The 18,921-nt window shown below is 42.1% G+C and overlaps 1 protein-coding gene across 1 annotated transcript in view; it reads right to left on the reverse strand.

The window, feature by feature from the left end:
* Positions 1 to 6,738: 6,738 nt before the first annotated feature.
* The window catches only part of usp43b (ubiquitin specific peptidase 43b), a 105,862-nt gene continuing 93,679 nt past the window's right edge, over positions 6,739 to 18,921 (reverse strand). Inside the window, exons 15-16 of the mRNA XM_021319165.2 lie at positions 9,592 to 10,695; positions 6,739 to 7,637 (exon numbers count right to left, since the gene is read on the reverse strand). Coding sequence (XP_021174840.2) covers positions 7,627 to 7,637; positions 9,592 to 10,695 — 1,115 coding nt within the window. The 3' untranslated portion in view covers positions 6,739 to 7,626. The remainder of the gene's footprint in view (positions 7,638 to 9,591; positions 10,696 to 18,921) is intronic.

Genomic DNA, 18,921 nt, shown 5'->3' on the forward strand with positions numbered 1-18,921 from the left:
TGATGTGCTGCAATACGGCCAATGCATAAAATAAATGCCTAAATATACATAGGCTAACTTTAAATAAATGATACATCTTAATTCTCTCAATATGCACAATAGGCTACAATTTGGCTCAACTTTGCCGGTAAACTAAAGTGAGCAACTGAAAATGTCTCTGTGCGATTCAGAAATGTTTTAATGGCCTCTTTCTGAAAATAAGTGACCCAAGTGGGTCTAATAACATGTTATCTGATCCCTGTTAGGATATTTGGCCATATTGCTTTCAATCATTCGCACATCTGCTTTTAATTTTGGTCTGGAACAGAAGAAATATTTGAATACCTTTACAATGCTGCCTCCTAGTGGAATGTGATCGTCATGACAGCGTTGATGAGGGTCTTGTTTTGCTTGACTGCCCGTGTTAACTGACATCCTGATACTGTACGTTGCCTCTTGTAAAAGCCATTCATATCCCGTGAACCTTTCCAGATTAGGTCAAGTTACAACCACATGGAACTCTATATATAACATGACCTAAAACACATCAATGCATTTTTAGATATTTCAGGTTATGTAGGCCCACCAACACAAAGTAGCCTATAATTATGAAATGAAAATAGTTTTTTTTGTTGTTGCTTTTTTCTTGCAAATAAACCTCTGAAAAGAGTCGCAGCCGTTCAACCCGTTTACTCTGATACCACAGATTAAATCATGTGCAACTACAAGTCACCTAGTCAGTAAGTAAGAGTCTATCTGTGTGGTATGTCTACATAACCTAAAAAAATAGAATATTGTAAAATATTATAAATCTAGTTTTTCTGTAAAGGTCTCAGAGATTTGTAGGAGAACATCCGTTTTTAAAAAAGAACAGGATTACGAAGACCAAATACCAATAAAGTCAGGTCAGGGTTAAAGCTGTAAATAAGTTTAAAGCACCAAGGTCAAATAAAGGCAATACAACATTCCAACATCCTAAGTTTTGTACATCTCGTGGATCACTGCTGAATCCATCATACGGACAGGAAGAAATTATGGCACTATTGAAACCCCAACCAAGAAATGACCGGCCACCTAAACTGACAGGCCAGGCGAGGGAAGCCTTGAACGAAGCAGCCAGGAGCTCCCTTTTATCTCTGAGATCCACAAATCAGGTGGGAGAACCTATCAACGAGACAATTATTAGTCATCCACTCCTAAAATATGGCCTTTGTGGAATATTGGCAAGGGGAAATCCATCACTGAAAGAAAGCCAGAGCAGGTCTTGTTTGTAGATGGCCGTAGGTCACATGTATAGGACATAGGCAGCACAGTACACTATCCTTGTTTAACAAAAAAGCAACGTTGACCAGCTGTGTGTGAATACTTTTGGAAGGCACAGAAGAACATTTCTAATCTCAGTCGAGTTTTTCCCTGAACGTATGCAACATATGCAATATTGTAGCATTTTGCAACTGCTATACATGTATGTCAGACCAGTAGTGGTATATCACACCCTATAAGGAGCTCAGCTCAGCAAAATGCTTCCATTGTTTACGACGGGGGGGTGTCCTGCAGACTCGCTGCAGCCGGAGGGTTTAAGAGGCGGAGCCGCACAGCTTTCTTCCGTCTCACTCACACTGGTGTAAAGATCTGCTGCAGCACATGCTGCTCTGGTCACTTTAACTGTGCAAGAACTGACACTTCTTTGGCCAACCACACTTCACCATTAAAAAGCCGTCCGTCACTGCTGAACGTCCGCGTTTCCACAGGAAACACCATCTGTCTATAGTCAAGAGACGATGGCAGAGGAATTTGCCGTTTAAACGGTGCGGGCTAAGCGATAGGATCATCTTTGACGTTTAGAGGCACGTTGAGTGCCAGTAACAGCTGGATCTATCCGCATATTCTGCTCCCAAAATATACGTAAATAACCTACACCATCTTTGGGATGTTGCTTGTCATCGTACGCAGGGCCGGATTATTCATAAAGGCCAGTGGGCCAGTGCCCAGGGGCACCAACCATGGGGGGGGGCACCACATGACACATGCTTTAAAAATATATTTTTCATATGTTGTTATATTATTTACTTGAAATTGTTGAAAGACCATGCATTATTCGTTTTGTGAACACTGATGTCACAATAATAATAAATGATAAATGAATCAAGGTTAGGCTACGTGATCTATCACTCCCCCTCCCCAATCTGTCATAGTCCACAAGTACGTGCAAATGTATTGTCTTTTTTAACGCTACAGAAAATTAATCCATTAGAGAAATCCCCTTGATTATGTCTGATGTTTTTGACCGGAGGAAAGCACGGGTAAGGGGGGGCTTTGAGGTATAGTGCCCAGGGGCACCACATTGTCTTAATACGGGCCTGATCGCTGCTCGTACGCCGTGTGGCTTTTTGCTACTCATTGCATCAATATTTGAGATTATCTAGCAGCAGAAAGACCAATAAAGTAACTAGACTCTGGGGTGCACAGTGCGTCTAGTAGTGTGATTGTCCACCAGTGGACTGAATAGGACCTGCTGCTCCACAAACCCAATACAGCGAGTCTCAAAGAAAATATCTGACTGAAAGAAAGGCGGCACGTTCTAGCAGTTAAGGAAATGGGGCACGTGTTATATTGCGCCTGCGTTTTTAATGTGGCATTTCCTACAGACACCATTTACAGATCACCAAGTCACAAAAAGACCAACATTTGTGCAAACTTACTTGATTGACTGGTGACGGCGTGCTACTGTGTGCTCTAACTGCCCAAGCTTACTCTGGGAGATGAAGAAAACTGCCTCTGATGCACTGAATGTGTGGGATGTTGTCTTCGTAAGAAGTCAAAAGGTTAAATACAGAAATCTTCAATTAATGCTTGTCAGTTTGATATGAGCCCAAGTTTTTTCTCTGTCAAACCAACAAGTCTTCAGAGATGACATTTGCTAAAACAATGTTCAGGATAAATCTAGTAAACCTGTTCAGGTTCACTAGGATAAAATTTAATAACTGAACATTACATATTAGGCCTGAAATGTAACAAACTACTTTTAAGTTTTAGAAAAAACGTTCTTGAATCAATAATGGCAGCTACGAAAGCTATTTTCAGCTCGTCTCTGCTGTGAAATGTGTCATGGTCTGTTGATGATGTATAAAGGGCGGTTGAAGGCCCGCTGTGGAAGAAGAGCTGGATGAATGCTGAATCAGCAGCCCGTCTGAGAACACACTTGGGCTTAGTGTAAACAGTCTCTTTACTGCTATTTGTACAGTTACACAAAATATGACTCTTTAATTGGTTGTTCATACCTGACTGTTACTGTGTTCCTGGGTGTCTTTCGTATTGTTGATTTGGTCCTCCAGCTATGTCCTGCTTTCTTCTTCTTCTTTTGTCCAGTGTTTTCTAGGACCACTATAAATTCTGTGTCTTCCATTTCCTCTTCCCTCTTTTATTTATCCCTCTGGCAAGAGGTGAGTTTTGCAATCCTCTGCAATCCTTTTAATTCTGTTGTGTAAATGTTTATTTTCCTTCTCTTTATTAATGATAAACCTTTGAAGATTGGGATTTGAGTCTTTATTACACCGTTATTACACTTGATGATGCCAGTTGCTTAACATTTTGTTATGACCACAATGTGCGAAATATTCTAACTTGGAATATTGTTTCATATAGATTTGGCTGGAGATCCATGGCACATGCTACGTGCTAATATTAACATATTTTGATTGTCAGGGCTAATAAATGGAAAGCACCTTCAAACACATTCCCGGTGTCTTGTGGCTCCTATAATCACCACACACAACGCAGAAGAACGCCAGTCACATTAGCATGGCCTACATCAGGGGTTCCCAAAGTGGGGGTGGCAAGACACCTCCTAGATGATTTCATGTTGATGAGCTAACAATAATTCATATTTCTTTATTTGTGAAACAAGTACCAAAGTAAACTTTACAAGATGCTCAACGCTTCTCGTTTTAACGCAGGAGGAAGGCTGCACTTTTTTGTAAGAGTTCTTCTTCTAAAAAAAAATACTACTGTACTTTATTTTCGTAATTTTACAAGCTTATTTTCAAAATATTCTGAATATCTCCACCAGTCTTTGGTATGGTTATTTAGTGGGTCACAGGCTTAAAACTTTGGGAACCCCTGGCCTAGAGCAGGGTTCACCACATTTGGTGTCCATGAGCCTGTTCCAAAAAACCCCCCAAAAAACACAATCCATCACCAAAACTTTATTTTATTCTGTTACTCTTCTTGTTTAATCACACTTGCATCTATGTAGGTTTAAAAATGACAATATCTGCATGAAACATGTATTTATTTTACATAAAGTTGAGGTGAGCTCTGACTCTTCTAGTTCAATGGTCAGTACTGGTAGCCCTTCGTATGACATGAAGTAGCTCTCAGTTTCAAAAAGGGTGGTGACCCCTGGCCTAGACCATGCTTCCATGATGCCCCCAGCACCTCCAGGATTCAGCTCTCTATCCATCGTCTATACCCGCTAATCTGTGGGGGTGCCTACTTCCTGCGGCCATTGGGCGAGAGTGGCGTACACCCTGGCCAAATCAAAGTCCATCACAGGGACACAACTACATGTCTGTTGTTATTTTTCTGTAATGCTCATTACTTGGGTAAAGAAAAATGGGAAAACAGCTGTGAGGGCACAAAAAGTGCCCACAGTTGGGCTATAACAATTATTACAATTAATATAATTATTTGGCCATGCCATTTCAACCAGGTTAATTAAAAATTAACGGGTATAATGTATACAGCAGGTACTGATGAAGTTCCATTTGAACATGTCACAGCACCGCATTTCACTGTACCTTTGCCGCCCCTCAAAAAATTTGCTCTTAACAAATCTGTTAATTGTCCCGGCCAACAAAAGTAATTACATTTCCACTATTGACCGGAGAAGAGGAAAATTATAGGGTTAGATGGAGGCAGATGACTCGCTGTGGCGACGCTTGAAAGGGAAAAGCTGAAAGAAAAAGAAGAAATGGGGCAATATCCAATTGGGTAGTCGAACAGATCTTTGATGTCTGCTGTGTTTGTTTTCGGGTGAAACCAGCTAAATTGGTTATTAGGCATTCAGTACAGTGGTATATGTTTTACAAAGCTCTATGCTGACATTAAAAAAGCTGACTTTAATGCTCTTGATTCAAACTCTGAGACCCACGTGAATGAGCATCTCCTCAGCATGTTAAAATAAAACGAGCTCCACACGTGAAAACAGACTGTCATAAATCACCCCTTACAAAGTAGTTATTTGTGAGAAAGGCTGTGTTTAATTTGCAATCTTTAAAACTTGCAGTAGAGCACACATAACGGACAGTCCAACGCAAACAATTTTTGTGTACAGTGTCCAGTTTAAACCCGCTTTTACTACATTCTGACCTTCTGCACTCATGTGAAACATACAGTTTTTATCTGGTACTTTAATTACATAGTTGCAGACCGAGTACAAAACATTGACTTTTAAAAAAAGTTACTAAAATATAATCTAACCAAATTTCCCAAATAATGTCTCATCACACCTTTCAAACTGAATACTATGACTTCCTTTTGTTCTGTTGGCAAACCGTACTGAGAAACATTAAAGTTGAAGACACATACAGTTTGGACGGCCAAGACTGTCATCGTTATTTCGCAGAGGGAAATCAAAGTTTACAAAATATGCAAAATATCAAAAATGGAAAACACTCATCAAGTGGAAAACAAATCAAAACCATGGTTATATATTCCCTTCGAGATCCACTCCTGAAGAAATGCTGACAGATACAGAATGGTAATTGTAACTGAAGGCTGTGAATCATGTGTGCTACACATACATCTACATTACTGACAACCAGCGGCGACCTTCCTTACAAGTTTTGTGACTCTGAAGAACCACGATTACTCCCTTTTATGGCTGCAGAAAAAGTATGCGCACACTTAATAACGCCCCGTTTCAGTCACAAACAGAAAAGAAGAACAGCTCGAGAGAGAGCCTCTGTAGCCAGTCCTTCTTATACTTGTATTGTACTTGAAAGAATTGTAATGCAGGAAAACGTTATACACGCTTACATCTTTACAAGTGGTTGGAATATTAAATCTCTCCTTTATTGCTCTGCAAGCTGTCTGGGAATCCCTTTGCCCTCAGCTGACTTGTATCCATTTGCATATTTATGGGGATTACTCTGGAAGCTTTTGTAATGGGTTTCCTGTGTGTGTGTGTGTGTATTTATTTTCCTATCTTTATGGCACGATAACAAGTTATGGGATGTTCTGTTTAGCTTTAGTTTCACGGTAGAATATTTACAGTGGCTCGAAAAAAAATAATAATTCAAACCCCTGGAACTTTTGCACATTCTGTAACAATTATACCATGAACCTGAACACATTTTTCATGAGGATTGTATGTGACAGAGCAACATAAAGCAGCGTATATTAGAGAGAAGGAAGAAAAAATTGTTTACATATTTTTTTTTTAAAAGATGAAAATTTTAAATCAGTTTCTAGTATCAAAACTTTAAACCTAAATCTGCCAGAAATAATATTGGGCTGAAATTCACAATGGAATGGTTTAGATCCACACATTTTCCTGTGTTAAAATGGCCTAGTCAAAGTTCAGACCTACATAAATACAACTGAGATACTGTAACAAGACCTGAAAATCTTTGCGCTACTTGGTGTGGGCCCAGTACATACCATTCCAGTAAAAGGTGCCAAAATGTGAAAAAGCTGCATAATATTAATGAAGTGTCCCCAAGGAAAATTAAAAACAGATGTATGTGAGTATATTCCTTCTTTTTTTTTTTTTTTTTTTTTTTTTTTTACATTTGCTGGTTTTTGATACAATTTGTAAAATCTACAAACGTTTGATGCGTAAGCCCCCCCCCCCAAAAAAAACATAAAGAAGCAGGAAGCTCGGTTTATGAGATGAATTTCCACATCTCCAAGAAACAATCGCTTAAAAATTGGTTCCATATTTATTGTCTGTAGTACTTCCAAATACTTGTCCAACAGGTTAGTTGCCTGCAAGAACTTGGATATAAATTGTGTTAAAAAAGGAAAAAAAAACAAAAAAACATTTTTTTAAAAATAAGGCGCATTAATAATATATATTTATATATATTAATCTGATAAATAGATCATTGATAAATTGACTCTCTAACATTAGACAATTTTTGTCCAGTGTTTTCATTTATAGGCCAGTGTTAGTACTTCTTAAAGTCTTTAATAAGCTGGCCAATCTGTAGAGCAACTATTTCTTTCTTATATGTTAGTATATACCACACTCGTCAACAGACAGCTTCCTTTGTTCCTGAGAGCTCTCATGGAAGTCTGAACTTGGTGCACGCGCATTCACAAATGACCCTCCACTTCCCAAATATGGATTATTAACTCAAACAGACAGTAAAGTAACAGTAGATAACAGTGTAAGCAACAACGTGAGTGGAAAAGAGAACTGGAGCAATTTCCCTCAGTTTTTTTCCCCTCAAACTGCATAGATTTAGTTTAAGACACACACAGGTAAGAACTTAGAACAGTAGTATGGTTAAAAAAAAAGGTTAAAAAAAAAGCAAGCTGATGTTTGCTCCAAGCGATGCCTCCAGCAGGGGGCGCTTCTCTGTGTGCCCCTGCTTGGAAACCAGAGGAGAGGTCCTTTTGTTCGGCGGTCATTCTTGGCTGTCACATGGGCACTTGTGTAGAAGGGAATAAAAAAATAAAATAAATCATGTGTCATTAGCCCCACAATGAACATGTGAACAGATCCAGACACATCTGTTAGCAACCCTGTTAAAGATGTGAAAAAGCCTTATATTTCTGTATGACATTACTCAGAGGTCCGACGCTTTTAGCTACTGGCCAGCACGCTGGAGGAGGACCCATATTTATTCTGCCAACACACATGCTGAGCAGGATGGTGAGAGAGGTGAAAACATCTCCAAAGCTGACAATAGATGCCATCGATATACATTTTTTTGGGAGTGATGGCAGAAAAAAAAAAAAACTTTTCTGTCCTAACATCCCAAACGCAGACATGTGGAGTTTGACAGACTCTCCTGTGACCTTAAATGGAACTGTGTGCTTTCATCAGGAGCAACAAAGGCTACGTTCACACTGCAGGTCTTAATGCTCAATTCCGATTTTTTTGTGAAATCGGATTTTTTTGCGTGGTCGTTCACATTTCCAAATATATGGGACTTGTATGTGATCTCCTGTGTGAACTGAATGCGTTCAACCTAAGTGTCCCGCATGCGCACTCGAGGACGCGATGACGTCACACGTAGCAAGCCTCCTCAGTGTTTGCGGAAGTAAACATGGATTATAATGCTGGCGCGCATTTTTCGGTCATTAATTTATTTTCTAACCTGAGCTTTCCGTCCCTTGACTGCTCTTCTCATTGTAGTCCGCTATGGGTGTCGTCTTTCTTCCCGCTTCTGCATAGCAGGATGCAGAATAGTGGCGTTTGTTGAGTATCGTGACGTACAGGTCGGATAAATGAGACCCGGCCGTACAGACACAGGTCGCATTTGATAAGATCAGATACGTATCGGATTCAGGAGCACCTATCCAAGCGGCCTGGCTCGCATTTGAAAAAATCCGATCTGTGTTGTTCAGACTGTCAAAAAAAAGATCAGATACAGGTCGCATATGGGCAAAAAAATCGGAATTGGGTCACTTCAGGCTGCAGTGTGAACGTAGCCTAAGACGGAGCTAATGTAGGGTTTCTGCAAGTTTTAGTTGGGTACATTTAAGACTATCAAGGTGTAAATGTAAGACCTACATGAGTTTTGAAAAAAACAACAACAATTAAGTTAATTTAAACATGCTCAAAAAAAGTTTTTTTAATGGTCCCTCCACTTAACATATTGAGAAACGTGAATAAGTTAGACATACAGTTGTTGATACAATGTTTTAGTCCGCCACTGGAAATCATGCTTTTCAACCTTCACCTTGCTTATTTTTCCACTGTTCATGGAGCTAGCAGTGCGCAAGGTAACAATAATTCAAGATTAGATTTCCCAAACAGGCCGGTTTCAGGATTAGATTCCCTCCGTGCATTTGTAGGAATAACTGAACTTCCTAAAGGGCTGTTTGCCAAGTCTAGTAGTAATCTCACAGCATGTTGACGCCACAGCTTCAAAGCAAGAGCTACGGCTCAATGAATGATTGCTGTGAGAACGTCTAAAATAAACGACTAAAAAAACAAGAAGAAGAGAAAAATCAACAGCTGTGATAATTTCAGATGTAAGTAAATACGGGTTTAAACTAATATTGAGAAATCCAGATACATTAAAGGCTAGCTCTTAAGTATGGCGGAGGATCTGTGATGATGTGGGCCTGTTTCTGCTCCAGAGTCCCTCTGAACTTTTTCACAGTGAACTACATTATGAACCCTTGGAAATACTAGCAGATTTTAAATAAAAACCCGGCGAACTCTACGTGTTAGCGGAAAAAGCATCATTATGGATGGGGGGTAGCACAAAATAGAACGCAAACAATTTTGCCGACCACTTAATACATGTGCTCAAATTAAACATTGCATTCCTCTCCATTTTTTTCAGCGAGAGATTACGGTGCTGTGGGTTAAAGGTGAATTTATTCTGAGGCTTTCTACACATCTTTACCAGGGTTCACCTCTTTGCCTACCCAGGGAGGTGGTGCTGTACCGCGTCCGCTGCAGAGTGGAGTAGCCAGGCTTGTCTGACAGCAAGACACGGTGCGGCGGAGGGATGCCCACTTCCCCGTTCCTCTGAAGGGAGGCACATCTGCGAAATGTGAAATCCAGCTTGGTCTGGATGTTGCTGGAGCTGTGAGCCCTCAGAATATCCACGGGCTCCTGGTTTCCAGCTTTTCCGTTGACTAGCTGCACTTTGCAGTTATGGCTGCCGCAGTCGGGAATCGTACTGTCTCTCTTCCGCTCTGGTGCTGCTGCTGGGAGAGTCCCATTGGAAAGAGACAGCTTGGCTATATTACTGATAGCCAGCTTTCCCAGGTGTCCGTGGCCGTTTAGTCTCTCTTGATTCTGGACTGGAGACCTAGGAATCTCTGTCTTCGTGAAAACCGGCTTGAAAAATGACAAGAGACTTTCTTGGCTCTGACCTTCCTCTCCTCTTGGGTTCCTCCTGTCTTCAGACGATAACTCTTTTTGGCCCCTTGGAGAGCCACTTGTCTGGACGATGGTTCTTCTAAGCGTAGACTCTCTGCTCGGAGGAGCACTGTGGCTTATGTGACCACCCAGAATGCCCCCTCTCTGCAGGTGGAGGTCCAGGGCCCTGACCTGATCGGTTCTCAGTTTCTTAGACAATGATCCCAGCCTAAAACCGTCATCATCTCTTGAACTGAAATTTCTGTCGTTAACAGGTCCTTGGCCCGTGTTTTGCTCCGGACAGGTTCGGCTCTGTCCCTCTGGAATTTTGGGAGAGTAACAAGTGTCACAGCTGAGTCTGTCTGTACAGCTAAGACTGCTGCCACTAGGTGAGCTGCAGTCCTGTCCCACTTCAAGGACTCTCCTCTGGGGTGGGGTGGCCACCAGGGCGACGATAGGGTCTTTGGTGCATCTGGGGCGGCGCCCAGACTCCAGGTACTCCACCAGCTCTCCAGACTGGACTTGGACCGAGTGCTTGGTGCGGTCTTTTGACCCGAAAGACCACCGTAGTGGAAGAACTTTGTTCAGGGTGTCCTTGGGTTTGGCAGGCGACCTCATGCTTAAACTCCTAACCTTGGTCCCTCGCACCAGCTGATTGGACCCATCTATGGAAACACATTAAATGTCAGGTGTGCTGAGATTGTCAAGATCTGATCAAATATTAAAGCATTTAACAACTCGCAGTCCTTAGCAAAAGCAGTTCAACCATTTTCAAACTGGAACGAAAATTAGGTTGTTTTTTTAAACTATTATTCACAAATAAAAATCTGAAAAGTGAGGTGTCCATTTGTATTCAGCTCCTGTTACCTTGATACACCTTAATAAAATACATTGGAGTTACCAGGTTTCAGAGGTTACCCAATTAGTAAAAAAGTGTCCAACTGTGTAATTCAAAAAAATACAGCTGTTCAATGAAGGACTCTTAGTGAACAAACAGCATCATGAAGACAAAGGAACAGAGCAGAAGGGTCAGGGAGAACGCTGTGGAGAAGTTTAAAGCAGGGTTTTGTTATTAAAACAATATCACAAGCTTTGGGCCTGTCAGGGACAAATGCAAACCTTCCAAGATAAGATAAGATAGTGTAACCCAGGTTAACATAGCCTTCACTAAGCATAAGCCCTTTCATAAAGGATAACTACAAAATGCATAAATAAAGAATAAATAGGTCTTAATATAGGTAAAAAGAAAATATAAAAATAACAATTGCAAACATTGTAAATGCTGTATTTCATGTTATTTTCTTTTCTTTTGTTAAAATCGTATAAAACAGATTTATTTTGTTAGCATCTCTTATTTTGAAGGGTCACATTGATGTGTGGCCCATGTGACTTGTTCCAGCCAACCGAGTTGCTACGTGCTCTGGCGCTAAAAGAAGCGGAGAGAGCAAGAAAGAAGCAGAGAGAGCAAGGGAGAAGCGGAGAGAGCATTGAGTTAAGAGTTGTGCTGTGAGAGAAAAAAAGAGAGTTAAGAAAAAATAAACAATTAAAAAGCGCCTGTTGTTGGGGAAACTTTTCCATTGTTGGAGGAGGAGCTTTCCACATTTTTCACCGACCGTGTTCAGCGTGTACACGTTGTAGAACTGGACTTGGATTTTTTGAAGTTGCTGGAGGTTTGACCGGGGAACTTCGAGTCAATCTCCAAGTTGGATTCTACTGAAGAGAGCGAAACAAGATGGCGAGCCGTAACCCAGGAACTCTGTAACTGCCGTCTAGCAGGAGCCACACATTCCGCTGGACAATCCCAATCATCCAAACTGGTATGATCTACCCATGTTTCCTGCTGAATTAGCATTGGGAACGGAATAAACCCTGCAGGACCATCAGAGGAAAGAGACATTGATTTAAACACAAATTATTCAGCTTTTTTTTCCTGAATTTGTTGAATTGTGTTTTATTGTTTCTTTTCCTGAAACCCATTCAATGTCCTTTGTGTGTATTGAATGTGAAATTGTCTGTTGGGTAGAAATGGAAATAAGAAATGGTTAAACCAGGAAATTAAAATCTTAACTTCCTTAAAGAGAACTCTAAATAGCTAAATTAGATTTAAAAGATTAGAGAATCGATTAGACTGTAAATTAACTAAATTAACAGTATTCATCGGAACTAAAATAGAACTATAACCTAGGTTAGAAAAAATAAAATAGTAATCCTTTTAAAACCTAGCATTAGGTTTAAATTGCAAACAGGGGAACTATTTTAGGATCTAAATGTGTGTCATGTTATGTCAACTGCTGTAATATTGTTGTTGTTCTTTCTTTGGATAAAAAATTAAGCCGGTAGTTCAAACTATTCCCTGGTCTGTGGTCATTAATACTCTTCTACATTTCTCTACTCCCGTAGTCGAACCTAGTACTGGTCTATTGTCTATCCTATTAACTGTAAGCACATTGTGAGTGTTACAGAAGTGGCGAGCCCAGCCAGGAGTAGGAAATAGAACCTTAAAACTTTATTTCTGACCCAGAAAAAAAAAAAAGAAAAAGAAAAAAAAAAAAAGGCCAAGTTCAGCAAAAATGGATATAGTTGACAGAGAAAATATTAAAGTTCCAAACTCAGTCATTGTTAGTGGTATCACTGACACAGAGGTTGATGAAAATCTATCTGACTTCCTGAACAGATATGGGAAAATAATGAGAACCTTGAAAATAGATGACCCGCAGTCTCCTTTCCACCAAAATGCCATTGTAGAGTATGAGAGTGGAACTGCCTTGACAGCACTTGAACCCCTACTCCCTTATGTACTCGAGAGCTCGGGCAAAGTCTCTTATCGAATCAGATCCCTGTCCAGTGAGTATGTGTCTGACGTCACAGACAGGGCCACCCACCGTTTCTTTCGTGAACTGCAAGAAATTGCTAAATTAGGTGGAAAATCCTTTGAAGCTATCCTGCATGAGCACCTGTCCAGGTGCTCTCAATCGGTCACAGGCAGCTCTGAGACACCTGAAATTGGAAGTTCTACTCTCGAGACACAAAGTGACCTAACGAACCCAGTTGCCCGACCAACCCAAGAAAATGAGCAACCTTTTCCAAGTGAAAGGGCAGAGCAGTCTAAAACTGCTCCAAGCCATTCTGACTCTGACTCAGTTAACCAACCTCGACCCAACCTAGCCTCTAACCTATCACAGAACCTTGTCACTCCCCCTGGGGTGCAAAAGGTAATTGTAGAGCATATAGTACGAAATGAAGCTCCGGTCTCACAGGTGAGTGCCTCTTTTCGTCTGAGGCAGTTTTCAGGCAAACTACCTTGTCCTAACCACGAGGTTGATTTCGACACATGGCGCAACAGTGTTGAGCTCGTACTACAGGATCCAGATCTATCTGTCTTGCAGTGCTCGCGAAAGATTTTAGACAGTCTTTTGCCGCCTGCGTCCAATGTGGTAAAACCGTTGGGCCCTACAGCATTGCCATCAGCTTATCTTGAACTGTTAAATTCAGCTTTCGGCACAGTGGAAGATGGCGATGAGCTTTTTGCTAAATTTCTTAACACCCTCCAAGACCCTGGTGAAAAACCATCGAATTACCTTCACCGCTTGCAGACAGTCCTCTCTAAAGCTTTGAGCAGAGGCGGAGCAGTCCCCACTGAAGCAGACCGACATCTTCTGCGTCAGTTCTGCCGCGGGTGTTGGGATGATGCCTTACTAGCGGAGCTCCAGCTCGAAAGGAAGAAGGATAAACCGCCTTCATATGCTGAGCTGCTGTTGCAGTTAAGAGTTGAAGAAGACAAACATATTGCAAAAGAGAGCAGAATGAAAAAACACTTTGCTGCAGCGAGACCGAAAGTGGCCTCCCACGCTATTACTGCAACCCCTGACTTCTCTGAACCCGAAAGGCAAGAAAATCTTGCTGAGATGCGAACCCAGATAACTCAGATGCAGAGTCAGCTGACAAGATTGAATCCCCAAAAGGGTGGTCAACCTGTGGTTCCCCAAAGTGATCTGGTCACAGAACTAAAAGCACAAATCACTGAGCTCCAGAGCCATCTGGCTAAACTAAAACCACCAAACTCTGCTAAGAAAAGTGCTAGTGCGCCTAAAGTCAGGACACAAACTAAGCCTAAGGCACCTGAACAAACTGCAAAGAGTAGGCCAAAACCTTGGTATTGCTTTCAGTGCGGTGAGGATGGCCATATCATTTCCGCTTGCCCAAATGAATCAAATCCATCCCTTGTCGCTGAGAAGAGAAAACAGTTAAAAGCAAAACGGTTACTTTGGGACGAACAGAACAAACAAACACAGTCTTTAAACTAGAGGAAGCCCTCATTGCGGGACAAATGGGTGCTGTTAATGAAACGGGTCCCACCAAGCATTCGAGAAAGGCCAGAAAACCTTTCCTTCACAACAAATCAGCCGGCGTGAAGTTACCCAAAGGCCTAGTTGGAGCCAAGTACACTGCTGAAGTACTAATTAATGGGCAGGCTTGTAATTGCCTTCTCGATACCGGGTCACAAGTGACCACCGTATCACAGTCATTTTATGACACTTACCTCTCACATTTGGAGATCCACTCCATACATGACCTTCTTGAAGTTGAAGCCGCAAATGGTCAGAATATTCCATATTCAGGCTATATATGCATTGATATCACATTCCCAAAGGGTGGTTTTGGACATGACCATACCGTGTCTTCTCTTGCATTGGTTGTTCCAAACACGCGCTCCAGTGCCCAATCTTCTCTCTTGATTGGTACTAATACCCTTGATCTTTTCTTTGAGAGTTTTTCTCTTGCTAACACAGATTCCAGTGCCCTTCCTTATAGTTACAGAATAGTGCTGAGTGTGTTACAAAAGAGACACAGGCAGAAAGAGACCAGCAGTCTGGGTCTTGTCAAACTGTCGGGGAATGAGCCTGAAATCATTCCTGCCGGCCAAAGTAAAGTATTAGAAGGGTCAGTTCATGTGACCATTGACACCCCGGATAAGTGGGTTGTAGTCGAGTCCCCCAATGCATCTTCATTACCAGGGGGTATTTTGGTCACTAACTGTTTACTCACTCTTCCTGAGAAACAATCACGAAAGCTTCCAGTTGTCCTGCGAAACGAAAGTAAACATGACATAGTTATCCATGGAAACAGTGTCATTGCTGAAATTCATGCCATGCAGGAGATTTTGTCACATCCTCATATTCCTGAGTCAAAGCGAACTTCTAGTTCACAGCCTGCTGATCTTAATCTAAACTTTGCAGATTCCCCAGTCCCCGCTGAATGGAAAGAGCGAATAATCCAGAAGTTGAACGCTATGCCAGAGGTTTTTGCGCAGCATGATGCTGATTTTGGGTGCACCAGTGAAGTAAAGCATCAGATTAAATTGAGCGATGAGACTCCTTTTAAACACAGGCCTCGCCCAATACGACCGCAAGACGTCGACGCTGTACGTCATCATTTGCGGGAGTTGCTAGAGGCAGGGGTGATCCGCGAATCTGAGTCAGCTTTTTCCTCGCCCATCGTGGTGGTAAGGAAGAAAACTGGAGATGTGCGACTTTGTGTCGATTATCGAAAGCTGAACCAGAACACGATCAAAGACGCTTACGCGCTTCCTAATCTGGAAGAAACTTTTTCAGCCCTTACTGGGTCAAAATGGTTTTCGGTCCTTGACCTCAAAAGTGGTTACTATCAGGTTGAAGTCGAGGAGGCGGATAAGCATAAGACAGCTTTTGTATGCCCACTGGGGTTTTACGAGTTCAACCGTATGCCGCAGGGTGTAACTAACGCTCCCAGCACGTTTCAAAGGCTGATGGAGAGATGTATGGGCGACATAAACCTTAAGGAGGTCTTAGTCTTTTTGGACGACCTTATAGTTTTTTCTGAAACCCTTGAACAACATGAAACACGTCTTCTCCATGTGCTCAGTCGTCTCCAAGAATATGGTCTAAAACTATCACTCGAGAAGTGTAAGTTTTTCCAGACATCTGTGAGGTACTTGGGCCACATAGTCTCTCAGCGAGGTGTTGAAACAGACCCCGAAAAGGTTGCTACCCTAACAACTTGGCCAAGTCCTACAAACCTAAAAGAACTCCGCTCCTTCTTAGGGTTTGCGGGGTATTATAGGAGGTTTATTAAAGATTTTTCTAAAATCGTCAAACCCCTTACTAACTTAACTGTAGGATATCCCCCTCTGCGCAAGAAAAGTAGCTTTAAGCTAAACAGTGATCAGTATTTTCAGCCAAAAGCTTCTTTTGGGGAGAGATGGACAGAGAGCTGTCAACGAGCATTTGAAACGATAATACACAAATTAACTACCGCCCCAGTGTTGGGTTTTGCCGATCCCAAGTCGCCGTATGTATTACATACAGATGCTAGTACAACCGGGCTAGGAGCAGCTCTGTATCAGGAGCAAGAGGGAGAGATGCGTGTTATCGCATACGCGAGCAGAGGGTTATCGAGAAGCGAAAGCCGGTACCCCGCTCACAAGCTTGAGTTTCTTGCCCTCAAGTGGGCGGTAACGGAAAAGTTTTGTGACTACTTGTATGGCAGTCCTTTCACAGTGGTAACTGACAGCAATCCTCTAACGTATATTTTGACCACCGCTAAGTTAGATGCAACAAGTTACCGCTGGTTGTCTGGTTTGTCATCATTTGAGTTCCAGCTTCGGTACAGAGCTGGAAACCAGAATGCGGATGCGGACGGGCTGTCTCGCCGTCCACATCCTGAACCACTAAACGATCTTGTCTCCCTGAAAGAACAAGAGCGAATCCGACAGTTTGTACAACATCACTTACCTGGCACAGATCCTTTCATTGATGTTCCTTCTCATGCCGTAAATGCAATCTGTGAAAAACATTTAGTGTTTCAGTCCCTTGATGCAGATCATCAGGATCTTACCTGCCCCCTTGTAACCTCTCTGTCTATGACTGCTAATGCGGTTCCTGACAGTTTTGATCAGTGCAGCGCTTTTCCTGTTATTCCGAGCATGTCAGAAGAAGAATTGAGTCAAAGTCAAAGAAACGACCCTGCTATCAATGAAATAATACACCAACTGGAAACAGGTGAAACACCTTCTCCTGTGGTGCGGAAAGAAATTCCACAGCTTTCCATTCTTCTGCGAGAGCTGAACAAACTCGAGCTGCAGAATGGGATTTTGTACAGAAAAAGGCAAGTAGGTGAAGAAATCCAGTATCAACTTATTCTCCCTGAAAGCCTAAGATCTATGGTGTTGAAAAGCCTCCACGATGACATGGGTCATCTTGGCTTTGATAGGACCCTCGACTTGGTCCGAACCAGATTTTTCTGGCCAAAGATGGCCTTAGATATTGAACAAAAAATCAAAACCTGTAGCCGGTGTGTTTGCAGAAAGACCCTGCCAGAGAAGGCAGCGCCTCTAGTAAACATCCAAGTAACTAGACCTCTTGAGCTACTGTGTATTGACTTTTTGACAATCGAACCGGATTGCAGTAATACCAAAGATGTCCTTGTCATCACGGATTTCTTTACAAAGTACGCTGTAGCAGTCCCTACGCCGAACCAAAAGGCTCGTAGTGTAGCCAAAGCTCTGTGGGAAAACTTTATCATCCATTATGGTTTCCCAGAGAAATTGCACAGCGATCAAGGTGCAGACTTTGAATCAAAAACCATCAAAGAACTATGTAACCTAGCTGGAATACAAAAAGTTAGAACATCACCCTACCACCCCAGGGGAAACCCAGTAGAGAGGTTTAATAGAACTTTATTAAACATGCTGGGTACACTCACTGACGAGAATAAAAAACATTGGCGTGACTTTGTGAAGCCCCTTGTACACGCGTACAACTGTACCAAACATGAAAGTACTGGGTTTACCCCATACGAATTAATGTTTGGTAGACAGCCTAGGCTACCTATAGACCTTGCGTTTAATGTCACACTGAGCAATCGCCAGCAACAGTCCCACTCGCAGTATGTCCAAGCTCTCAAATCTCATCTTCGAGAGAGTTACCAACTGGCTAGTAAAAATGCTGCTAAAGTGGCGGAACGGAATAAAATCAGATATGACCGACATGTAACTGAATCTGTCTTGGATATTGGTGATCGTGTGTTGGTAAGGAATGTTAGGATTAGGGGTAAACACAAGTTATCAGACAGGTGGGAATCTGTTGTCCATGTGGTTGTGAGTCAAAAAGGCAACTTACCAGTGTATACAGTCAAACCTGAGAATCAGGATGGTCCAACCAGAACTCTCCACAGAGACCTTTTGTTACCCTGCGGGTTCTTGCCAGCTATCCTTGAAAATCCTGCTGTAGTCCGAGGAAAACCCCGCCGGCCAAACACACGCCAACACCGCATTACTGATCATGACGAACCTGAACTTGGGTACAACTCAGAGGAGGAAGACAACTATCCCTTATATAACACCCCAGGACCTCTTCAGGAGGTTTCTAGAGTGGTGGAAGAATATGACGTAGTCCTCCCTTCCAAACCATTTCTGACCCCTGCTGTTGAACAGCATAAATCGAACAATATTGATGTCACAGAACATAGCAAAGTGTCTGATAATGTTCCTGTGCCCCTCAATATAAAGAACCCGGACAACTTACCTGAAAGGGGCAACTCAGTGGAAACACAGAGTGTATCTGAACCTAACGTGGTCAGAGAACCAGAAACTCACCTTGATGAGATGGATAATGCCACAGATCTTAGCCACACCAATGTTGTGGAAATGACTCAGACTGAAGTGAGTGAGACCGAACCTATGACCACTGATGGTAAGGACTGTCACTGTGTAACAGAACAACCTGACAAAAGACCTTTTCGACAGAGAACCAAGCCAAAAATTCTAACTTATCCTAAATTAGGGAACCCTCTTGTCAGTGTAGTTCAATCTCTGTTCCAAAGTTTGAGTGAAGCTGTCACAGGTTCTATCGAAA

The sequence above is a fragment of the Fundulus heteroclitus genome, chromosome 16 (assembly GCF_011125445.2).
Source record: "Fundulus heteroclitus isolate FHET01 chromosome 16, MU-UCD_Fhet_4.1, whole genome shotgun sequence".
In the NCBI taxonomy this organism is placed as follows: Eukaryota; Metazoa; Chordata; class Actinopteri; order Cyprinodontiformes; family Fundulidae; genus Fundulus; species Fundulus heteroclitus.